Source organism: Toxorhynchites rutilus, chromosome 1 (genome assembly GCF_029784135.1).
Source record: "Toxorhynchites rutilus septentrionalis strain SRP chromosome 1, ASM2978413v1, whole genome shotgun sequence".
Classification (NCBI taxonomy): domain Eukaryota; kingdom Metazoa; phylum Arthropoda; class Insecta; order Diptera; family Culicidae; genus Toxorhynchites; species Toxorhynchites rutilus.
Genome location: NC_073744.1, coordinates 205,955,065 through 205,980,841, shown reverse-complemented (window position 1 = coordinate 205,980,841; position 25,777 = coordinate 205,955,065). Strand labels below are relative to the sequence as shown.

The window sequence follows — 25,777 nt, the reverse complement described above, 5'->3', positions numbered from 1 at the left end:
ATTACTGACTTATGTTTTTGTTTAAGTAGTAGTGTTTTCGTGCAAAAGACTAATCGAAGTCGTTTTATGAAAGAAAAAATGCGTGTGATACAAATTTTGGAAATATTTTTACAGTAGCGTAGTAGTTTTTTTTATCAGCACCGTGTATTGACAATCTTATTATTTGTTTTCAGTTAAGATGTAGATACTATTTACAACAGTTTTGCAGAATGTCCGCCAGGTAGTGCTACCCAAACCAAGTACAATGCGCTGGCACGGATTTAGCTAAACAAAACATTCACAAGTGTCTTATTTGCACGAAAAATCCAGTTTCAATCTATAGTAGGATTAAATATAGCTTATAGTCAATACAAAATATAACAACAAAAGACAATAAAAAGCATTATTTACATCGACTTGTAAAATAAACGAAAGGTGCTTCACTGTCTTATGAATCACCTTTCCCGGAAGTGGTGAACCATGGATAAATGAACGTAGTTTTAAGTGTCTGTATAGTTTTATTTTTGCTGTCGGGTTTGGAACGATAGTATTTTGTTTGAGCTTACAATACTTGTCCGCTGTAAAATTGATCGAATAATGCTATATTCTCCTTCTAATTGATTTTTTTTTCCTAAAACCTTCTTTATCACCATTTTTCTGCATTTCGCTTATGGGACCAATCAATGAAAAAAACCAAAACCAAAATAAAAAATCATTCGTCTATCTGCACTATTGCAAAAAAAAAATAAAACGTAATGTGAAACTGCGTTGTGTTCTCTTAAAAAAATGAAAACCAAACACCCGAAAAATGTAACGATTAAAAATCAAACAGCTAAAGATGAAGAACTCGACAGTCTGGAGCTGGTGCCAAATATCATCCTCAATCCTGGGTTTTGCGACTCGGATGACCAGGGTCAGAATCCTCTGTCACCGCCTATGCCCCGGGCATTCCCGCTACTGCCACTGAACAGTAACGGGCAACCACAGATTCCAACGTTCCCTCGTCCCAGCTATTACAACCACTCATCGGCATCGTACGGCAGCCGGTATCACTACGATAACGATGATAACGATGACTACGAGGAGGAACCGATGACCTTCAGTCGGCGCATGTCAATTTTCTTCACCGGAAACACGATCAAACGAATTTGAGTGAAGGTATTCCCGGAGGATTCCGCTAGGTTCTACTAGGATGCGTTGGTAAACCAAGACACGGAACACTGGTGTTTTCCGTTTTCGTACGACACCGCCTGGAATTTCCAGCAGCGGCGACAGTGAAGGAACACAACGACTTCTACCGATGGTCCGCCGGGAGGAATACATACAGCGCTTTTGAGTGATCATTCTCTGATAAGTTTGTTCTTGTTTTTTGGCGGCAGCACGCAAGAAAGCTTCCAACCCCCGTGTTATAAGTCATGCGACCGTTTTTCGCTGCTGTTATCGTCTAACTCGCTAGAAATATGTGAAATGAAATGTGATACATCGGACTAGGACTTAGGAGAACTGTAAATCGATTGGTACAATAAAAACAATATTCCGTAACACACATTAGAGCCAACCTGTACACAATGCACTGATGAACAAGGTAAAAAGTAGATTTTGTAAGGAAACGAAACAAACTGAAAAACAAATTGAATCACAGTTGTTATACAATGTAAAAAAATAATTCTATCGAGCGAATTCAGAGGAATGAAATGGGGTTACCTAACACACTCACCTGTTTACAAAACCAAGCAAAAAAAAATCATATTAGAAGACTGTAGAAGTTGACACATAAAATGTTAAATTTGGGCAACAGCCCGCTACTCTGTAGTTGATAAGGATGACTAGCTTATATTGAAGCCTTGTTGTGGAGTGAGTACGAACGAGATATGTTAAGATATTTATGAGAGAAAGATTGAATTCACGAAAAAAAACCATAAACATCCACTAAGACGGGACGTTTCTGCATCTTCCTCGCAATGTGATATTTTTCCGCTGCTACAACTGTTGTGTTTATTTTTTGGAGACAACGCAAAATGAATTGAGATGCGGAGAAAGTTTTGTTTTATTTTGGTATCATTACGTAGGCGCTGATTCAAATGATGTTTGAGATGGAAATCATTTTTGATTAGCCTTTTATAGAACTCATTCCACGAAACCACATGCGACACTGATCATCGAAATGATTCATTGTTTTTGCCAAGCAAAAGTATTATAAATATTGACTGGAAATATAAAATTTGCACGAAATTAGCAATCAGAAAGTAACTACATGGTTTGAGAAAACTACTGCATTTCATTATCAAAGATAAATAATACAGTGAAATCAATTTCCATTCGAACAAGAGGCATTTCAACTGATCCGACTACGGTATGAAAGCTCGATCAGTTTGGACACTCTGCTGGTCAATTTCTGCGGACATTTTATTGGATGATCTCTGATTGAGGTCTGTTTTAATGTAATCGACCCCATTGTCACGGTGCCACTGAAGTACCTCCTGACTGTAGTGGCAGCTAGCCAAATCTAGTCAAAACTTCACCGGACCTTTGTGGGCCTTAATAAACGGAAGAAGTTTCTGCAGGCTCTCTTGCCTATACAGTTTCGAGTCCATTGTCTTGTTTGTGAACCTTAATTTTCTGTCCACAGCTTTTCAGCTGCCCAGTCGATAGCTTCCTGGCAAATTTATTAGCGAAAATGAACTTAAATTTTCTGGGAACATCTTCTCTGGCAGTGTCTAAAGTGTCTAAAATCCATCATCACGTACGTTTCGTTATCCATCAGAATGCATCCCTCGCACTCCGTCAAAACCTTATTAAAACTGTTGAGCGCGTCTTTTGGCTACCATATTTTGTTTCAGTTTCGTGTTTGATTGCTTGCAGGCACGGAAATCACGAAAACCTTCTCGCATACGGATTTGCCGTCTGGTACTTTGGTTAGAGTTGTATTTTTGGCGGTGCTGTAATCCGAGAATCCAGGGTTTGCTGATATCTTCAACCTCAGCTTCCGATCGTAATTTCCACTACAACTGATCCATCCAAACAATAATTGTACGTCCACGGAATCGTTTCAGCACATCATACACGACCGATCTAGCCACTGTAATTAATTTCGCGATTTTAAAACAAAAACAATTTCTTTTCGTGGTTTCCATTCTGCACAACTTTTTTAAAGCAAACTGAAATTTTCAAATAACTCACTGTCAAATGATTTAAGATACGCCTACTATGACCGCCGCTATAAAATGAACAGTGATTCCGGATTCTGACTGAATTAAATCTTACTCAAATCAATAGACTATTTCCCATCCAAAACGAAAAAGCGAATATTCTTTTTTATGGTATTTAACCATTTCCAATCGTTGAATATCACGATCCCGATCTGCAACTATTCTCCCATTTACACGACCCGCGAGAATCTTTATGAACTCGCTTTGAATTTCTTAAGAGAGATATGATATTTTCTTTGGTCCGCAATGCTTTAACATTATCAAATGCTTCGTAAGAATTGGGATTGGAATAGTAGTTCTACTAACTCTGAAAAACATAACCTATGTGACGAAGATTCATCTTCCTTGTGTCTTCGGCAAGGAAGATTTTCATTAGCTAGGCACTACTTTATATCGTGTAATCGAAACAACAAACAAATCTCGCGTAACGTTTGAAAAGGTCCTATGTAACAAATGTAAACAAATCGAGTTAATGGATGCACACTATTAGTAGGCTGACCAAACCTACCGTTTTCAACGGGACAGAACCGTTTTTACGACCGATTTTGATTGTCCCGTCTTTTTATCAATTTGTACCGTATTTTGAGTGTATAGAAAATTCTTATTCCACTATCATTATTTTCAATCATTTTATTCAAATGAACATCTGATGAATGCATTGGAGTTTACATTGTAGTATTCGCAGAGATTTTACACAACTGTCTTCAACATGCGATCGCTATAGAAAGCTTTGTTGTCTAAATTATAAATATCTTCATATTTACAAGATTCGTGTAGAAAGATTTTTTTGTGTTTTTGTCGGTGAACTTGATGCTCAATTGCTTGAGCAGAGTAACACACGATTCTTTTCTCTTGAACCTTCTGTCGACGAGATTCTTAGTATTTTTGAAGAACTGCGTTCTTATTTTCTCTCACAAGAAAAGTGTCCTGTTGTACTACGGGATTTAACTGAAAACCGATGCTTATCCCTTTCACGCCCAAGGGAAATATTTTTCCCTTCTACAAAAATCGATATCGGTTGTTCAATTATTATTGAATCGATATTTTTTTACTGAATGTAAAAATAGAACGTATGTCCAAGGCAGCAAATGTGTTTCTGAACGAATAAAAAAAGAACTGTCAAACATGGTCCGGTCTGACTTAACAATGACCACATAATAAATGTGTGCAACGTCCACCTGTGCTTCACAAGTAAACGAAATTGTTCCGTAGAACACCATAACTAACTATTTATTTTACTTTTCTGATAATTTTCATTGTGTTTGTTGTATTACAAAGCAATAAATAAAATACCGATATAATAAACCGAGCTCTTTTATTTTTACGAGCTTTTTACTTTTATGGTCCATAGGGAAAAATATTTCCCATGAAATCATAGGAAACCTATACACCCTGCTATGTTTTATGGTGATATTCTCTTACTTTACACCCACAATAGCTAACATATTGTGTTGTATTGGCATATTTAGTCTTGGATATCTTATGGTCCTGAAAAGGTTCAAACTATGATTGCTTTCAACCAGAGACATTAGTTGGTGACCTTTCAAACATGTATTCGTTTTGTTGAAAGGTGCGATGTATCTGTCATTGATATCGCCGTTAATTTCGATGATTTCATTAGAATTCTTATCAGTGTCAAATCGTCTTCAACTCGATTATCCCCAAGGTTACCCTCAAACCATGGTTTAAAGGCCTGTACATCAGTCGGGACTTTATTCGTAATTTTTCCCGATTTATATCCAATCAATGTCAATGTTATCATGGAATTGAGCATGTTGTTTGGTCGTGCGAGGTGTATCTTGTAGCCAGATCAAATTTAGAAAACTCTCTTCGGGTCCGAGAGAAACAACCCATTGTGCCGGTGCAGGATGTGTTGGTTAGTCCAAATCTACCGTTTTTCTCGAGTTGACGTAAATGTTACATAGGACCTTTCCAGAAGTTACGCGAGAAATCAATAACAAAGCCATCAGCGTTCGTTTGAAGGAGGCCTCGACAAATGATAGCTCAAAGATTTTGGATTGGAATTCGAATCACTTTGCACTTTGCACTGATGGAATAAAGTAGGTGGAAATTTTCACTAAAACTAATGCTTTATTCTCGCGATGTAACCGCTCTCTCCTCACCCCCCTGCCCCCCGTACACTACACCACTGGTTTCAATGAGGATATGCAGATTGTTGTAAAAAAAACTGAATGATTAAAATTAAAAAGCAATCGTCTAAAAAAAACGACCGTAAACCCGTCCGGCATGATTTGAAAATAGCTAAAGATCAAAACAAAACTTCTGTTGACAGTTGCTTACTCACTGTACATTATTATTGTGTTTGTTTTCGGTCAGTTTATTCAAATTCTTATATTCCAGTCAATATACTTAGATGCCACCCTTGTAAAAGCTCCGGAAATCACGTGGTAACGTATTGTTTTTAGTTATTTCCTCCCAGTATTCGATGGAGTACAATAGCCGCATAAAACATTAAAAGAATCGATTGCGCATAGTATTGTTAGTGTGCTATAAATAAAATTAACTGCTAAAAGTAATTGAACGCCTTTCGTGAAAACAAAATAAAAATAAAACATCAGAGTGAGTAAATCTTTACAAAAAAAAAGAAAGTAAAAGCCATTTTTTATATTAAAAAATGATTGTATATTTAGTGGATATCTCATAAATTAACCAAGCGGTAGGAAATACTAAGCGTAAAACAATTGTTGATCATAACTGTATCAAAAAGCTAAACAACCCCTAGCTGTGTGTATAGGCCCGTATGTTATGACTATTAGATCGCGTTTAGACCTGCGATACATCGCGCGATATCAAGGTTTGTCCAGTTTTTTTTCTCGTGAGAAAGAGAGAGGGAGAATGATGTACTTTTCCAAACTCGTGTTTGTAAACAAACTGCGTAAACGTTCTGATCGTGCGTTATCTATCCTAGTGTAAACGCGCCACTATGAAGCGTTAAACCAAAACCCATGAAAATATGAGGAAAAAATCCGAGCCTGCTTATATCCATTTCGTGTAAGCCTGAATATACAGAATCTAAAATCGGCCACAACATTCCTCGTCGTGACAAACAACAAAAAAAAACTCACCGATTTATAACAATAGTAAGACTCAATTGTAAACACAGTAATCACTACCTAAGCTAAATACAAAGTTAAGCAAACACAATTCAAACTTCATATCAGCAACTATTATAATGAATGCACGACGGGAAGAAATGGAGAGACATCCATACATCTATTGAGCGAATTCTAAGGGAACGATTAGGTGGAGCTAATAACGATTTTGAGTTAAGATAAAGATTAGTCAACTACCAAAGGTCAAAGCTGTGTAAAGATTTCATATCTTATTTAGAATTGCAAAAAACAGGACAGAACATGTGAGTGATGCCTATGTTTGTAAGTAGGTATATTATCAATGATAAACGCTGACGCAAAAAAAGGTTTAGAAACAACATTGGCTCTCACTATTTACGCTCCAGTACACAGTTTTTCTCTTCCCTAATTTTCCATCAAATTGACACATTATTTATTCACACATATTACAAATTGGCACCCAATCGATACAACGACATCTATCGTGTGTGACGTGATTCCAGACAAAAGGGGGTAAGCCGTGCAGGTAGCTTACAGTGTTCACGTTCGCACTCGAAATAACTGAATTTATATCTAGTAACGTTGTACTTTTTTTTCATGTTCAATACCCTGCGACTTTGCTTATTCATTCAAGTGCAAATATGAAAACTTTTTCGCAACAATAGTATGAAATCGATAAGTATTACTTTCTGCATGGTTTTTGTTTATCTTGAACTTTTATTTCAAACTCCTTTTCTGATTCGAACACGGTTTAATATTTCTTAAGCAAACACGAATTTCTATAAAAGTTCATAGAATCACAATCCCACATATCCACAGTAAACAAAAAATCTCAATAACCACGAACCCACACATGAAAAGCAAGAATGTTTTTTTTTATTTTCTCTTCAAAGACTAATTTGGAAACCAAATGGAATGCATTGCATGATTGCGGCAATCGAGCAGATTTCAAATTCCTCAATTTTATTCTCTAAATTGAATTTTAGCTATGAATTTGTACGTAAGTTACTATGGCGAAGTCAGAGCAATCAGTATTCAGCTGAGCTTATTGTTTTCGATATCAATCAGCTATTTATTTTCTTTTCTCTTAATCTTATAAAAAATCCCATATTGTGCTAATGCAGTTGTTAATAATATCTCGATTTGTTCTTTCTTCAGGTCTTTCAGAAACGAACGATTTCTTTTGATCAAACCATTTTCTATCAACAAAAACGAATCCCATAGCAAAAGATTCGAAGTAAAAGAGAAACTGATAGCTTTATCTGAGATAAAACGAACAATTAATAAGTTTTTACTTTTCGATCTCTAATCCGGTGATCCAATATTTAACTGGCGGGAACACAAAAATACGTCGTAAGTTACATTTGTATAAGATTTATTCTAAACTAGTGACCTAAGAGCATTTTTCCCGATATACTAATTATTGTATTTCTTCACACTTGAAGTACCTTTCGATCTAATTATTCGTACTTTTCTGATGATTAAATAGCATAGGTTTAAGCACTACCAGTCTTTCAGGCATCGTTAACGAATATCGATCAGGATTGCTATTTACACCAACTGGTAGTTGATAACACACCAAAAACAGTAGATTACTGGGCAGTTTTTAGAGAAATCAATCGAGTAATTTGAAAAAAAAATATGGAAAACTGCGGCGAATTTTGCCGAGCAATTGTGGAAATGCATTTCATCTGCCGTTTGTATCTTTTAATCCTTAATTTTTTGATAGTTCATAAGGGTTGAAAAGTACATCGACTTTTAATTGAAACAGCTCATTCCACCTTCCCATCTTTGTCGACTAGGAAAAACGATCATAAAATAAAAGAAAATAAAATACGCTTAGGCATTGTTTTAGTAAATGGATCTATAAAATAACTGTAACCTTAAAAACCATCAGCGTTTAGTGATGTATCGAGAACATTCGATCCATCCAACTGGATTCGGAGAAATCGATCTTTGCAAACAAGAAAGTCTTTATCTCTTCAACACTATTCAACTTTTCACCGCAACAACCAATCTTGGAATCAAATAAGTAAACTAAACAAACACTCAACAATAGTAATAACATGCGAAGCAGTACACAGAATCAAACAGTTTATCGTACACACAGTGGAAGAAAGACATCATGTAAACGCCAGTGTCTTACATATTTTATTACATTTTCAAATAAAGGCTGTTAAGAAATGCGCTTATATTCCGATAATTGATCCGAAAGTTTCCTAGTGTCTCTTTGAGGCTGTTTAATTGTTTTTTAAACTTTGCTGTTGGGAAGTTGATCGTTGGTAGCGTAGGTGGCTCTTCTAATTGCTTCAGAGAAGAACTGGATGCCTTGAAGCAAGCACCAAATGCATTAGGGGAGGCGATCTGGCGTAGTGGTAACATCCATACCTCTCACGCGGAGATCGCGAGTTCAATTCTCACTCCCGACATTCTTCCCAAATTGGAAGTAAAAGTGACGGACCAGCCGAAATGTGTTGAAAGTCACTATAATAGAGAAAAAAAAGCGCCAAATGTGCCACAGTTTTTAAGTTGTCTGTTCGTTCTGTGAGGCGAATCATATACAGGGTTTTCCATTTCGGGCTTCCGAAAGTATACAGCCCTGCGCTGAAAGCCGTTTGACATAGCTGTCAACCAAAGCGTCATATCGTTAGTTGAATGTCTGCCATTTTACAATATGGATCGTTTTAGCATCGCACAACGTGTTAATTTTGTTAAATTATACTATAAAAATGATGAAAAACTGGCAAATGTTTTTCGAGCATTACGGACGGATTTTGGTCGTCATGGACGGCCTACAGAGCACACAATCGCAAATGTAGTGCGTAAACTCGAACAAACTGGATCCGTAGCGGATATTGTGAAACCTGTGCATCATCGTAATGTGCGTTCGGCCGAAAATATTGCTGCTGTTGCTGCCAGTGTGGAGGATGACCCGAATGTTTCGATTCCACGGCGTGCTCAGCATTTGGGCTTGTCAAACACATCATTGTGGCGAATTTTGCATTTGGACTTGCACCTACATCCATATTAAGTCCAACTGGTACAAAAATTAGAACTTGGTGACCATGGAATGCGTCGGGCATACGTCGATTGGGTGAACGAACAACAGCAGCAAAATGCTGAATTTTCGCATCAAATTTTCTTCAGCGATGAGGCACATTTCGAGCTCGGTGGCTATGTGAACACCCAAAATTTCCGTATATGGGGCTCAGAAAATCCACAAGTGATTGTTGAGAGGCCATTGCATCCGCCAAAAGTCACTGTTTGGTCCGCATTATGGTTTGGTGGAGTCATCGGGCCGTATTTCTTTGAAAATGAGGACGGCGAGACGGTAACAGTGAATGGTGAGCGCTATGGCCGCATGTTAACCGATTTTTTTTTTGCCACAAATTGAAGATATGGATACGGATGACATGTGGTTTCAGCAGGACGGCGCAACGTGCCACACAACACGACCGAACATGGCCATATTGCGAACGAAATTTGAGGGACGCATAATTTCGCGTTTTGGTGATGCCAATTGGCCGTCCAGATCATGCGATTTGAACCCGCTTTTTTTGTGGGGTTATGCAAAAGACCGTGTCTATGCCAACTCTCCGCAAACTCTTGAACATTTGAAAGACAACATTCGTGAAGTTATGACCGAGATACCGCCCCATATGTGCCGAAAAGTCATCGAAAATTACCTGTTCCGGATCAAGGTGTGCGAGGAAGCCCTAGGTGGACATTTGAATGATGTTGTATTTCACACATAATGGCATAAACCAAACTTTAATTTGAAATAAAAGTTTCATCGAAATTCGAATTCTAAGTGTGTTTTATTTCAATTTACTTTCGGAATTTAAAGTTGGAAAACCCTGTATAAGGTTTTACAATCGCTTATAGGGCATATAACTTCGTTGCTTGGCTTCATATATGCACAAAAACTAGCGTTGACATGAACATTTAATTTTCGGAAAAAAAGCGTTTTTAGAGTGTTGAAGGGTGGAATGAACAAATTAAAGCACCTTTTTCAAAAGCCATAAAAGATATTGTTTTTAAAAGATTGTAATCGCGCAGAAATAATCCAAATTCCTATTTAGCTTACGAAATATTGAGACCTCGCATAGGCTTCGGCTTTTGATGCTTGGGAAAATTTGGTTTTGATTTAAATTCCGCAAACTCAACTCTTTCCATACTCCAAATGGTGGCTCATTTTAGTGTTTTCACCCAAGTCAAAATAGTCTAGATCAGCTATATTCAACCTGTTTTCCGCGGGCCGTATGTGGCTCGACGGGCTCTTCTGATTGGTCCAACAGGTATTCCTTTTTTTTTTTTTGAAACATATTGTGTATATCTATTGTGTAGTAAGAACGAAAACCTAAAGAATTCATTCCTTTTTTTGGCGTAGGACTACGTCTTCCAGTTATGGTGCCAAATAAGAAAACAGGATATGTTTTCATGAAGTTGCAATAGTAAATGCAACCTTCGTTCTACGGACAGTGTGGATAGATAAATATTACAAGTTAAGATTCACCCGTTTTCAATGTATAGAGTAAAAACAAGCTTTTCACGATCCATCAGTTATCCAGCTAGCGATCGCACGATAGCGTGGCTTCACAAATGGATTTTCTCAAGGCCAAGAGTTTAGTTTAGATTTCTCAATTGGCCTTATTCAAGGCTACAGGTGAATGAAATGATAAATTTAAAAGCCTCATAATTCAAAACATGATCATCATTATTCAAATCACAGTCTCGCTCCTGCAGCATGCAAAGCATGAAACAAAGTCAGTTTTGATACCTTTATATGAAGATTGGTTATGTATGATTGAATACCTCGCACAAATTGTTTTTATTGTTTCTCTCTTACACTCTCTTTACTCTTGGGAGCTCGGGTGAGCGAAAACCTGCGTCCAGCATTGGAGCGCGCATTGGAACATTCTGCTACACTGAGTGCACTGAAGAGTAAACTGAATAGTGCAATCTCATTCGACATATAATATACGCGCATTTCTCACCTCGGTTTACTTTTTTGACGAAGGGTGCCAAATCAGAAAACAGGTCACGTTTTCTTGAAATAAAGTTAACGTTAATATCTGATACGAAATCTGATGATTTGCATACCAATCGAATCGGAAATTTTCTATGATTTGTTTGATATGCTATACATTATGATTCCCTATTCCCTAAACGGTTTAAATTAATGAAAACTGGAGGAATTCCCTTTTTTCCTTACATTTGTTCTGTCGATTTGTGTGCTGATCCTACCCGTACCATCAATAACGAGCAGCTAATACATTCGCTTCTGTCCGTTTTCAACATATTTGGTATAAATAAGCCATCCGCGATTTGAAACCACACCACTTCTCGTTTGGTGGTCATCAAGGCAACATCGTTGCCAGTGAGAATTGCGCAGGGGTGGATTGTCTTTCTCAAGAAGGAGAAGAATGGAATGAAATCACAGTTGCGAACGAACTAGCAAGCATTAAACAACGAGTGGACAGCATTCATGCCTAATGTTGATTTCACACACATATACACACAGCTCGATACAAGAATGGAGTGAATGGAAGATATTGCGAAACACATCCACACATCCTAGAAGAAGAGAAAGCCCTCTGTATCAAAGTGTGCTACGACCAAGGGGTTCCAGTAGCATACGGAAAATTTTTGTGCGGATATGGAAGAATATTCAGAATTTTGAAATACGGACATACACTGCATTTATATAGATACAACGTATCTTTCATGGAAGTATGCTTTCGAATTCCAGTACGAAAACCTTACTTTTGCATGTTCTGGGGTTCAATCACACTTCAAGCAGAATATATGAGTAAAAGTGTTTGAGGGGGTACCTCGGTCTGAAAGGTTTTTTTTGTTTTTTTTTTTGCATTTTTGGAAAACTTATGCCATCTGAAATGTTGTCCAAAAAGGATTTTTCGATATTTGATTTCGTTGGAAAGTTATAGCTAGAAATATGAAGTCATCTCAAGGGATATAGTATGGCTGCACGAATTTTTCGAATTTTTACGAATTTCTCGAAACCATGTTTGTTCACCTGGTGGTATCAACATCTCAGGATCTACTCGACCGTTTTGGCTGAATTTTTTATCGGCATATAAAAATGAATTATCTAAACATAGCGTTTACATAGCCGTTTTTTGGTATCTCATTTTTTCGATTTCTTATGAGCTTCTAAACGGCTATTTTTCATGAAAAATATCTCATTTTTATCAAAAATATGGCGGCCATTTGTAATTTTTTCGAATTTTCAAAAACCTCTATGTAACGCCTCAGGTATTGTCCTAAAGATTCGAAATATTCATTGGAATTCTCTTCATCAGTAATTTGTTGTTGAAGAACCCAAAGATGCTGACATACGAGGTCGACGCCGCCACTCCTATCCGATTCGGATTTTCTGATGCTGTTCTGAGTGTTTTTGGAACGTTGTATTTGGCTATGATTTTTTCCGCTAAGAAATACTGAAGAACTCCTTGAATATACAGTTAATTCAGTGTTTTAGTGTTGCTCTGGACAGCGAACAATCGACAGTACATGTTAGTTCTGAGAGTTAACTTAAAAATGTGCTCAAATTGGCATTTTATTGCTTCGTGAGATGTTTGCGCCCCCTACTTAGTCGAAGCATTTATTCATCGGTCCTTGTCGGTGCTACCATATATTTATACTGAAGGGTTTCATTTTTAAATTTATTATTTTGTAGTTCTACGTTAACAATGCGGTTGTATCTTGCATACCACCCTTCTTATTTTTTTCGGTCCACGATGCCGTGATGAACATGTGCTTGTGGCCCCTTTGGAAAAATAAGGGCTGGTTTAGACCTAAGACAAGACCAGACAATTTGCAACGAATGCATTTGTCACCGAAAGATACGATTCGTTTTGTAAACAAATTTGTTTTTATACGAGCAATGGCCGAACGACAATTTTGACATTGCGGTCCACCTATAGTACAACGCCTTGATAAAAATTAAAAACGTAATGCTACCTGAAAAACTCATACTTTTACTATTTCCTTTGAGTGTGTATCATTTATTTTTGTTAAAATATCGAAAATTATATCGATTCATTTGAGCATCCCTATCATTTTCACGAACAACTGTCAAACGACTCCAGCAGGTAAAACACTGAGACGTAAAACACAGAAACAAATAAAACGTGCTCGCGTGGATCGAACTGTTTTGTTCCGAGTTAATCCTGATTCGATTGATTCCTGCTTAACTGCGCGCTAATTATGGAGAAGTATGCTGTTCCGAATAAACTTCCATCGGTGGAGATCAGTATTTTGGCACAGCGCAAAGCTCGCATCAAGAGGGAAGCTACCCAATATGTACGGAAGCCGCTGCCAGCAAATAGAAAGACCAAGTTCTGCAAGCCGGAATTTTTCATCGCCGACTACCGCAAGGCCGAACGAGACGAGAAACGGATAAAGCGAAATTTTCTCAAGACGGGTGTCCAGTCCCAAAACCGGGAGATCCAGCATGGTCGATTAATTTTAGTGTTCCGCCATCGGGGTAAATTCATTGCCAACAAGGAGGTAATGCACATTCTTAACAAGCTGGGACTGCCGTATAAACGTCGAGCAGTTTTTCTGAAACTGACGGAGGAAGTGGACGCTATGCTCAAAATGGTGGAACCATGGACTGTTTGGGGCTATCCGAGCATTGGCACTGTACGTGAATTGGTGTACAAATACGGTCTGTTTAAACCGCAGAATGGCGAGAAAGGCCCGAAGAAAATCCCCATAACGTCCAATAAGCAGGTGGAGGAAAAGTTTGGACATTTGGGCATTATTTGTGTAGAGGATTTGCTGCACGAATTGCTAACAGTTGGTCCAAATTTCAACAAGGTGACGAAAATTCTGCACACCTTCGAGCTTCGATCGCCGGTTGATGGTTGGAAGGATGCCCGGAAAGGAAAGCTTAGGGCCATCGGAGGTGAGGCCGGCTTTCGAGGGGACGAAATAAATGAGTTTTTCAAGCGACTGTTGTGATGAGACATTCGCTCCTTTTGCAAATAGATGTGAACCTGTTTTTTATTCTCAATTGTAATTGATTAAAGTTAAGTTAATTATAGATATTAAATGAACGTGTCCTATTTTCATTATTGAGAAAAAAATATGTTCCTTGTTTTGGTTCGAATCCTCAATAAAAAGTGGAATCTTTAAACTCCAAAAAGCTTGGAAATCTTAGGTTTTCTGGAGCTAGTGGCGCTAAATTTATGTTTCTACACTAAGTCAAGACATCGGGCCCTATTATAGAAATCGAATCGAGGATTCGATACAATCACTATCACACCGAGTAAAATCTGGAATTATAGAAATCGAGGAAAACAGCTCGATTCGTTACTTTGCTCGAATGTCCGTGGCAGTAATGAAATATTCTGAAACGAGTTTGAAATGTTTCACAAAGCACTATAGAAAGGATGCCAAATCTTTTTTTGAGACATCGGCTATGAAAATTATAAATATCTGTATTTCCAAAAGTGTTAACCCATTAACGACCAAGCTGTAAACATTATTTTTTTAACGAGAGCCATTGGTGTAATTTTGATTATTGACGTTACAGAAACCCAAATCTTCAAGAATTGTTTTTTCCGTTCTTCCGTTTCCCGGAAAATGACAAAAAATCAAAAAAGCGCCAAACAAAAACATTGGCCAATACCTACGTTTTTGTTCCTGTATGAGGTTCAATCGAGTTATTTTATTCCTACAACACAATGTGTGATCTTTTATCAAAGTAATATTCTAGAAAAGTTTACATATTTTCATATTTGGTAAGGCTTTGTTTTCTGTTAGGTTCTGTGAGGTTATGTACTTTCCGTACATAGTTGCTTTGAATCGATTTTTATGCCCAATAAATTGATACAAATTTGAATGAAATTGATAGTAAGTGGTAGCTAACAGATTAAGCTATCATTTGATGCCAAAGCCTTACCATAGAGTTGCTTTCCAAAGCCATGAAAAATTATCGAAGTTACTGTTCGATTTTTCGAACGCTTGTCATAAAACGGGTTAATATGGTTATGTTTTGGAGAATACTGATATTCCCTCTACGAATGAAGCTTAATGGGTGTAATGCATGCATGGATGTGTAATAAAAACGACTTCATGGAACAATTCGCTTTACAAAAAATTTAATTATTAGAAAATGAAATTAATTCCGTAAGGAGTCACGCATGAATTCCACTTTTTTTAGCAAAACAATTTTTTTGCATGTAATTTTCTTTTAGCGTCGATTTCTCGTTGTAGCGGCGTCAATAGCTTTATTGTATTGGGCCACCACCTGTGGCCCTAAATTTTCGCTTGTTGTGTGCTAGTGTTTTCTTTACCTTTCACCTCATGTCAATCCAAATCTGTAATTTAAAAAAAAAAATTATTAATAAAATTAATTATTGTTTTGCAAGACATTTCAGCTTTAACATATGGTATAGAAAGTTTAATATAGTATAGCAATAAAAAAGAAAATTACTGACAAAAGTAACACGTACTAATGTACGCTAGCAGGAATAAGCAATTTTTAGGTAGGAAATGTTGGGAATATCAATTTTCTATCCCTTATATTAACCTCAACCTAATCGAAGGACCCCTCAACAGTTAGCTGTCATCACAGCGGAAGCTTATATAATTCTTTTCATTCTAGAACTGTACCTCAAAGAGAAAACATACGTTTTATTAAAACTCGTTTATTAAACTAAATAGTTGTTTTTCTTGTTCGATTCCGTTACCACTGCCCGAATTCCCATAAGGTTATGGGCCCAGTGAATTCGCGAGTGTCGGAATAGTTCGTTAATTGAATTGTCGCGTCGAAAAGAGTGTTTGTAGAAATGGAAAGAGAAGCTGAAAATGCGCGTGTTCCGCAATTCGACGGTACTAACTTTCCCTCGTGGAAGTTCCGTATGCAGGTGGTGCTGGAAGAGCACGAACTCACCGAATGCATACAGGCGGAGCTGGAGGAGTTAGATGAGTATGTCGTGAAGCAGGAAGACACAAATGTCGTGAAGGAGACAAAGGAGAAAGCTGCGGAAAAACGACGGAAGAAAGATCGTCGTTGCAAGTCCCTCCTGATTTCGCGGATTCATGACAGTCAGCTTGAGTACATTCAAGATAAACCGACACCGAGAGCGATCTGGCTTGCGCTGGGGCGAATTTTTGAGCGCAAAAGTATCGCGAGTCGACTGCATCTGAAAAAGAAATTGCTGTCGTTGCGACAAAATGGTGGTTCTCTTCAAGAACATTTTCTTATGTTTGATCGTGTTGTGCGAGATTACAAGGCAACGGGCGCAGTGCTCGAAGATATTGACATTGTTTGTCATTTGCTACTGACACTTGGGTCAGAATACGCGACGGTAGTGACGGCAATAGAAACAATGCCGGAAGAAAATTTATCTCTTGATTTTGTGCGGTGCCGCTTATTGGATGAAGAAATAAAGCGGAAGAGTACCGGTGTTGACATTTCTGTGTCTAAAAGTGACGAAGCAGCTTTTACCGGTTCGAGCGCCGGGAAGCAACAACAACAGCAAAAGAAGAAGTGGAAGTGTTTCGGCTGCCATAAAGAAGGCCATAAAATTTCCGACTGCCCCGAGAAGAAAAACAAGAAGAGCAGTGGTGCAGTGAAAAATAATGCACATTACGGAAATGGTGAAGATGGTGTTAGTTTCATGAGTGGATTGCGAGAAACTCCACCCGCGCAGAAAGTGAGCTGGATCATTGATTCGGGATCGTCCGAACACTTGACAAACGATCGGAGTTTGTTTGAGTGTTTATCGCCGATGGAAAAACCGATGTTGATAGCCGTGGCAAAGGAAGGAGAGTGCATTACCGCGAAGCACCACGGAAAGGTGAAATGTGTATCCATTGTAAATGGTGAATCTATTCCAATTACTCTTGAGAATGTTTTATACATCCCGGAGGCAAGAGTGAATTTGCTCTCTGTGCGTAAGATGGAAACAGCAGGGCTGAAGATAGTGTTTGCTGATGGAAAAGTGCGTGTCGAGAAAAGTTCGAGGTTGATCGCGGTTGGTTCACGACGCGGAAAATTGTATGAAATGAACTTTCGCCGAGAAAGTGAGAATACAGTGAAGTCGTATTTTTGCGGTCGCATTCCGAAGGAGCTCGAACTTTGGCACCGTCGGTACGGACACTTAAGTGCAAAGAATTTATCACTGCTTGTACGTAATGATATGGTCGTTGGAATGGATTTTGGAAAGAAAAAGAGTGATACTGCAACCGTATGTGAGTCGTGCATCGCCGGTAAACAGACTCGTGAACCGTTCTCCGCGCGCGAAGGTAGACATTCCAGGAGAATTTTGGAATTGGTTCATTCGGACGTCTGTGGACCAGTATCCCCAGTGGGAGTTTACGGTGAGAAGTATTTTGTTTCGTTTATTGACGACTGGAGCCGGTTTACTGTTATCTTTTTGATGCGTTCAAAAGATCAAGTCGTTGAAAAATTTCGAGAATACGAGGCAATCGCGAGTGCTAAGTTTGGAAGAGGCATCTCTCGGCTCCGTTGCGATAATGGAGGAGAGTATAAAAACCGTGCGTTCACTGATTTCTGTAAACAAAAGGGAGTTGTGATCGAGTGGACGGTGCCATACACGCCTGAACAAAACGGCACAAGTGAACGTATGAATAGAACGTTGGTCGAGAAAACGCGTTCAATGCTGGAAGACAGTGGTGTTGACAAAAGACTGTGGGGTGCAGCAATTCAAACTGCGGCGTTTTTAGCTAACCGTAGCCCAGCAAGTGCTATTGACTCGAAAAAGACTCCGTTTGAGATTTGGAACGGTGAAAAGCCGAATGTGAAGAGACTTCGTGTGTTCGGTGCGGATGTGTACGTTCACATTCCGAAAGAGTGTCGGAAGAAACTTGACGCGAAATCGTGGCGCGGAACGTTCGTCGGGTATACTGTTAACGGTTATCGGATTTGGAATCCTGTGCGAAAAGAAATCGTTTCGGCGCGTGACGTGATATTCGTGGAAGAAAGACACCATGGTGTCCAGCGAGTGAATGAAAATTCGGGAAGCGATCATTTTGGGATTCCGACAGATCGTATCGAAGAGCAGTTTGATGCAGACGATAAAAGTGTTAACGATGACCAAATAGAGGAGGATTCTGATGCTGAAAGATCTGAAGAAGATGATTTTGATAGTGCAGCTGAGCAGACAATGATTGATCCAGAAGATAGCGAGGAATTGGTTGATAATAGTCAACGGTCTCAGAGAAAACGCAGTACTCCGAGTTGGATGAATGATTATGAGCTAGACTACACCGGATTTGCTCTGAACGCTACGAGTTTCGTCGAAAATCTGCCAGGTTCATTAACTGAAATGAAGAAGCGAGAAGATTGGCCGATGTGGGAAGAAGCTGTTCGCGAGGAAATGGATTCGCTGATTAAGAATAACACTTGGACATTGGTAAAGTTACCAAAAGGTAGGAAACCGATTTCATGTAAGTGGGTATTTAAGATTAAAAGGTCTGATGATGGCCTAAGCGACCGTTATAAGGCGCGTTTAGTGGCGCGTGGTTTTTCGCAAAAGCATGGATTCGACTATTCAGAGACTTATTCACCGGTAGCCAAACTGGATACAATCCGAGCAGTTTTGGCGATAGCGAACCAGGAAAAATGGCAGGTTCATCAAATGGATGTACGAACTGCATTTTTAAACGGAAAGATTACCGAGGAGATCTTTATGGTACCACCAGAGGGATACGAACAAAGCGATGGTTTAGTATGTCGACTCCATCGTGCCCTGTATGGTTTGAAGCAGTCATCGAGAGCATGGAATTTGCGGTTCGATCGATTTATGCAGGAGTTAGGATTCAGGAGGAGTGTTAACGATCCATGTTTGTACATGAAGGGAGCGGCTACCTCATTTATTATTCTTATTCTGTACGTCGACGATATTCTGATTGCGTCTTCGAACGTAGTACTGGTGAAGAAATTGAAGAATCGCTTTGTCGATGAATTTGAAATGTCAGATGTTGGCGAAATAAAGAGTTTTCTTGGAATGAAGGTGGAGCGAGACATTGGTAAACGAGTCTTGAGAATCAGCCAGCGTGGATTCTTAGAAAGTCTTCTTTGTCGTTTTAATATGCAAGATTGCAAACCTGCTTCGACGCCGATGGAAGTGCGCCTTCAGCTAGAACGAGGAAAGCAAGCTGAACAGACGGACAAGCCCTATCGTGAATTGGTGGGATGCTTGATGTATGTAGCATTCACGTCGCGACCGGACCTTTGTGTGGCTGCAAATTATTTCAGCCAGTTTCAAAGTTGCCCAACTGAGGAACACTGGGTACACTTGAAAAGAGTTTTGCGATATGTTCGTGGAACACTCGATCTCGGATTGGTGTATAGAGGAAATGATGAAGCATCAATTCTCGAAGCATATGCAGACGCAGATTGGGCGAATGACTTGATAGACAGGAAGTCATTGTCCGGATACGTTTTCCGTATTTATGGCAGTACAGTTTGTTGGCTTACGCGGAAACAGTCTACGATATCCTTGTCTTCCACTGAGGCGGAACTAGTTTCGTTGAGTACAGCGGTATGCCATGGGACATGGTTAGTGCGTTTGTTGGGAGATTTGGGATTCAAAATCAATGATCCAATCATATATCACGAGGACAACCAATCGACGATCCGTGTAGCAGAGGATGAACGTGGCGTGGGACGATTGAAGCACGTTGACGTGAAACACATGTTCGTGCGGAACGAGATACAGCAGAAACGTGTTGTGCTGCAGTACGTGCCGACGACCGAGCAGTTGGCGGATGTGATGACCAAGGGTCTACCAACTGCGGTTTTTCAGAAACATCGAACGAATTTAGGGTTGATGGGTTCTGTAAATTGAGCGGGGGTGTTGGGAATATCAATTTTCTATCCCTTATATTAACCTCAACCTAATCGAAGGACCCCTCAACAGTTAGCTGTCATCACAGCGGAAGCTTATATAATTCTTTTCATTCTAGAACTGTACCTCAAAGAGAAAACATACGTTTTATTAAAACTCGTTTATTAAACTAAATAGTTGTTTTTCTTGTTCGATTCCGTTACCACTGCCCGAATTCCCATAAGGAAATACGGTTGATATTAATTCAAAGAATATGATAAAATTTACTTATGAAGTTATAAGTATCGTAGAAGAAATACTTACTTTCTGCCATTCTGAACCAAGACACATTGATGGTCTCAGTGCATCAATCTCCTCACTGTATTCCACCCACTTTTCCTTAACAGGGATTTTATTTGAACTGCCTCCAAAAAAAACTCGAGTAATGTTTACATTCGCTTTCATTGGTTCAACGAGTCGTACTGGTGGTGATTTGTCTGTCCACTCATTTTCAGCCACTGAAATATGCGCTGGAAGTAAATTCTGCATTGTAATTTACAACATGATTAATATAAATAATGATGGATTGAACACTTACCTTGTATAGACTATTCTGGCAGCACCGTAATACAAATACTGATCAAAACAAACGAACATGTGTTGAAATTTGCATATATTTAGGCGTTTCTGAAATGTTTCCCAAAGGAAAGTATCAGGGACGCAAACCAAAACAAAATAATTCTCTGAAGATATGCAAAAAGCGAACGAAACAACTCGAAAATTTCTGACACTTGCATCGATAGCTATCAATCGCTCGGTGTTATCGAATTGCTCGATTTCTATAATAGTAAAATAGAGCTAACGAGCAAAATTCTTATCGCCTCGATTTCTATAATAGGGCCCGATATTTGTCGCTTTTGTAATGCCGAGAGCGAAATCTCGGAACATTTGCTTTGCAATTGTGGAGCTCTAACAAGACGCAGACTTCGACACCACATACCACAATAGTTCAAAACAATGGACGCAGTGGTTTACACCCAACAGGGAAAAATTCATAAATAACAAAAAAAAATACATGTTTTATTCTATGAATAGTAGTAGTTTATTCTGTAGATACCCTTATTGATTATTGATTTTTTTTAACTTTTCGCTATACCATCTCTAAATGCCAGCGCTGTGATCGCCTTCATATGTGCATGGTATTCCCTTTCAATAGATTTGGTTTCGATTTTCCACAGTCGTGCCTTGCCATCGGATGAGGCTGGAATATAGTTTTCATCAAATTACGCTTTAAGTATATCGTGTATAGTCATTATCTTCAACCTACCAGTAAACAGATATTTCGAATCGTTACTAAAAACAGCATCCCACATCCAGTACTTGTCAATCTTCAACTCCACATGCAGTTGAAATGATTCGGTTCGGAAAATTTTGGCTGTTCCATCTCCGGAGCATGTTACCAGCATGCTTGAGTCAGGACTAAATCTACACCTCAAGCCGTATTTCTTGTGAGCTTCTACTCGTAGCTTAGGGTCTGTCTTGGTCAGCTGCATCTCGCTGTTGGTTGAATTCGATAAGCTCCAAATGTAGCAATTGCCCTTATTATTAATAGCGGCCATGAATGCCCCATTCGGGCTAATGGCTATATCTTGAATGGATGCTTCAACCTCGGGAACCAATTGATCGTGAACATCAGATTTCACATCCCACAGATAAACACTTCCTCCCTGGGTTCCGATTGCCAGTTCGACTTGGTTTGGATGCAAACAAACCGCATTTACCGGCGTGAGAGAGTCGAAAATTCGCTGGCATAAAGGAATTCGGGAATTTATATCCCAAATTCGAACCCGACAGTCCTCTCCACCTGTGAACATCCATTTACCGTCCTCTTGAAAGCCGACTCGTGTGACGTTTTTAAGCACACAATCGTAATCCACGATCGGGTGACAAACGTTGATATCATACAGCCGTATGTGCTGATAGCCGCCAGCGGCCAATAATGTACCATTTGGGATGATGTCAAGTGCATTAACTTGCTGCAAGGTTACGATAGTCAATTTAGTGTATACTGTTCTAGTTTGGAATCTTACCGATTCATTGTGCTGAAGTGTCCGGTAACAGAATCCAGAGTAGGGTTGCCATAGCTTGATGGCGTGATCATATCCACCGGTGGCGAGAATAGGCTCGCTGAATAAATCAAAGGACATACTGTTTGCGATAGTATGATTCTGTGAAAGTTACGGTAATATTATTTGATAATATTGACGTGCTGTATATTTTTTTTATATGCATATGAGCACTTGAATATCAACAATTGAAATTGGCAGCAAATCAATGTGATTTGTTTACCTCTATGTGACATTTTTCATTATGAATTGTTTGGTCGGTATTGCAGGTTTAGAGCAAGATAAACACATAGGTGAAGGTGTAGCTGTTGGGACATTACACTGAGAGAAATGATTAATACATATAACCAAGGCGCCTACACTGGAGAAATAGTTTAGTGAAAGCAGCTACCAAATCTTTAGTAACCAAAACATTGGTAAAATATACAAATGTTTTGTAAATATTACCAAAATTGCGTAAAAGCGATGTCAGACGCAATGAACGTTCCTACCAGAGATTCGTGGATTTTACTTCATACCATTAGTAACTTTGTTTTTTTGTTATTCCTAACATCTGTGATGTGCGCACTTTGCAATCGCCATTTCTATTTTGGAGATGAAGCGATTCGGAGGTAAGCATTTTGTTGATGTTACGTTTCATTACATATATACATATTTAATATTATTAACATATGTATTTCTTTTCTTCATAGAGACACGAGAGAACAAAATGCGGATGAAACGTGCTGGTGCTACCGACACTCCCTAAATAATGCAAACTAGAGCGATGCAGCAGGAAGAGTAACGGGAACTTTCCTCGTGTACGCTGCTCATAGAATAAGTTATATATGATTATTATTATGTATTCTAAGTATGTGAAGTTAAATGTAATCAAATAGAATTTTTAAAATTAAAAACAATTATTAAAAAACATTTTTACTATCCCTGATGATTATCTCTCCCAAATGAGAAGCAAAATTTTCACTGTTATTGCACCAATGTTGGACCAACAAATCGAAGTTTGTTTGACGTTTGTGCCTACCATTTTTCTTTCGTAATATGTACCAATGATTAGTAGGGTAGAAAATGACTAGAGAATTGGTAACATGTACCAAAAAATTCGTCGTATTTACTAACTATTCCTCTCAGTGTAGAAGTATATCCCAAGATGAATAGAAGTATTACTACTAGGTGAGTCAATCTGACAAAACCCCTCTGCAGCCATCTTGAAAGTCTACTGTGTTATGTTATGTTTATAAACAAAACACGTTGCTTATGAACAAGTTGCTATGCATTATAGACTTCTCTTTTCTTTCTTTCTTTGTGTTTAAGAGGCTTTAAACTTTGAAATTCATTCGCCTTTGAACGGACTTCTCTTTTGTGGAAGCAAGTATTATCTTGTGATCTTTATTTTATTTTATCTAGCTTATTTGGTGCGAAAAAGTACACAAAGACGTTCAGAGAAGCAGATTTGGCAGGAATTGGAGAATAATGCCGGTTGAAGTGAGTGTCTATTGGCGATTTCCGTTTAAGTTTATCATGTTTACATTTGTTTGCTCTCCAGATATTCTCATATTCTTCTTTTCTAAACCTGGCTCCACAACATTAGGCGCTAGAGCTTGTAAAAATATTGGAAACAATCTCCCGAGAGAGGGTCGAGTGAATACATTTACCAAGTAGCGGATACTTTTAACTATTGTTACATAATCAATGATACTCATCCCGTTCTGAGACCGGAGAACATTCAGACGATGACAAAGTGAAATTGGCCGCCTCACACCCACTCGAATCGACGGAAAACGATGTCCGGCGTGGTGGATTACTTGCCACCGGAGGTGTACATTGGGAAGAAAAACACTTCGAGATGTGATATTTGTTATGATGCGTTTTCCCCGGAGTTCCTTCCAACCATGAGTGCAGGAAGTGGGTGTCGTAGTTCACAAGTTAATTACAATGTCACTCGAATTGATCCTGTATCTTCCTGCGACATGAATAAAATAGTAACAAAACCATTCATCAAAACAGTGTTAGCGTTCTTGTTCTTGAGTCTCACTCGTACAACAATAGAAAATCGTGATTGAGCCTCACTACATTAAAACGTTGGATATGATTATGGGGAATACGAAGGTTACGATTGGATGGATCAACTCCTTTATTACCTAGAAGAAAAATTTTGTTCCAACTTCAACAGCCCCGCAACGAATAATTTTATCTTCCTATTGAGTGCGAAAGCTGGTGGAGTCGGCCTGAACTTGATCGGGCATTATGCTCCGGGCATTAGTTGTGGATCAAAAACAAAACCTCTGCAACCCGAAATTTGCCGAAAAGAAACTCAGATTTTTCTGCTGACTCGGACCGCAACGATTGTATCATACATCGAATGCAGCATTGTGAATGCCGAGGCGTGAGAGATATTCTTGACTAGAACAATTTCAATCTGCTGGAAAATCAAGATGAATCTCTGAAGCGCAGTAGGTTACAAATTATACTAACAAAACCTGGACTGAAGAAAAATAAACGATCCTTGAAAATGCAGGAACTAATGTGCTAGAAACATCATCGAACTTCTATCAATTCAGAGATTTTTTTTTTATCCCTTTTGTTTATTTTAGGCTCATTAGCATTTTAGCTGTAACAGAGCCGAATTTCAATCGTGTACATGTCACATGTTTATCATATCTATAATTAGCACATTACACAGTTGCCATGTTTTCGGCGTTAGAGTAAATATTCCCTTCTATACCAATGCATATGGTACACATTTACACAGTTGCCATATAGGCGTAAGAGTTTTCGTTCTGTTCTTCCATTATCCAGTTAGACCAGATAGCGGAGACAATTGATTGATCATTGTTGAGTTATTTATAGAACAGCAGCCCGATGTGTCTTGCAGAGCAGAGCAGTTGTATGGATGAATCGATCTTATTTCGACCGTGGATCGATCTCCATCGCTGATGATTGTTGCGTGGACGTAGCTTTTCTGTAACAACACAAAGATGGTCAATGAGGGCCCTGAGTTTTGAACCCACGATCGATCGCTTACTAAGCGAACGCGCAACCAATGTGGCTACGGAGACCCCCAATTCAGAGATGCTGGAGGTAATAATTTTGAATTTTCCTGAAGGTAAATAATTACCCGTTCATCTCTTTACAATTCTCAATTTCAGGATTGCACTGAGGATATTGTGCTCATGTTTGGCAATGCAGTAAACAATGGACGAATGAAACAACGCCGATATGAAATAATTACAATAATAACAATGCAACTGAAAGATAAATGAATAATAAATAGTGCTACTGAATCTTGCCATTCACTCTCTGAAAGTGACGCTAATGACAACGGATGAGACTGCATGTGTTATTACTGGGCATGGATGTTTAGCCGTTCAATGGCTCCTCCAGTGAAGGATAATCTTGTTTGGGCATTCTGTACTTCAAGTTTTCCACCGTTCGAGTCAGAAACGACCGAGGACAGATACCATAGATACGACAAGATTCGACGGCTGAAGGTTGACTATCAAGGTTTTCTGAGTGCGAGTGCTGGGGAATTCATGTCGAAGTTG

At 38.8% G+C, this 25,777-nt stretch overlaps 3 protein-coding genes across 3 annotated transcripts in view; 2 read left to right on the top strand and 1 right to left on the bottom strand.

The window, feature by feature from the left end:
* LOC129772199 (uncharacterized) overlaps positions 1 to 8,450 on the top strand; it is a 58,483-nt gene extending 50,033 nt beyond the window's left edge. The window contains exon 6 of the mRNA XM_055776190.1: positions 812 to 8,450. Within this exon, the coding sequence (XP_055632165.1) occupies positions 812 to 1,131 (320 nt within the window). The 3' untranslated portion in view covers positions 1,132 to 8,450. The remainder of the gene's footprint in view (positions 1 to 811) is intronic.
* A 4,931-nt stretch (positions 8,451 to 13,381) lies between these two features.
* LOC129761898 (uncharacterized) lies at positions 13,382 to 14,364 on the top strand. The gene has a single exon (XM_055759735.1). The coding sequence runs from the start codon at positions 13,511 to 13,513 to the stop codon at positions 14,267 to 14,269; it is 759 nt and encodes a 252-aa protein (XP_055615710.1). The 5' UTR covers positions 13,382 to 13,510; the 3' UTR covers positions 14,270 to 14,364.
* A 6,845-nt stretch (positions 14,365 to 21,209) lies between these two features.
* Positions 21,210 to 22,469, bottom strand: LOC129763171 (protein LST8 homolog). The gene is made up of 3 exons (XM_055761983.1): positions 22,200 to 22,469; positions 21,437 to 22,145; positions 21,210 to 21,370 (listed from the first exon to the last, which is right to left on the bottom strand). The coding sequence occupies exons 1-3, from the start codon at positions 22,314 to 22,316 to the stop codon at positions 21,249 to 21,251; spliced, it is 948 nt and encodes a 315-aa protein (XP_055617958.1). The 5' UTR covers positions 22,317 to 22,469; the 3' UTR covers positions 21,210 to 21,248.
* Positions 22,470 to 25,777: the final 3,308 nt, after the last annotated feature.

What these genes read in the sequence shown, in the direction of transcription:
- LOC129761898 (XM_055759735.1), top strand. Translation starts at nt 13,511, where the DNA reads ATGGAGAAGTATGCTGTTCCGAATAAACTTCCATCGGTGGAGATCAGT.
- LOC129763171 (XM_055761983.1), bottom strand. Translation starts at nt 22,316, where the DNA reads ATGTCCTTTGATTTATTCAGCGAGCCTATTCTCGCCACCGGTGGATAT. An exon ending in CACTTCAGCACAATGAATCG is followed by an intron (nt 22,146 to 22,199) that starts GTAAGATTCCAA and finishes GTAACCTTGCAG; the next exon opens with CAAGTTAATGCACTTGACAT. An exon ending in TTCGAAATATCTGTTTACTG is followed by an intron (nt 21,371 to 21,436) that starts GTAGGTTGAAGA and finishes ACTATATTCCAG; the next exon opens with CCTCATCCGATGGCAAGGCA.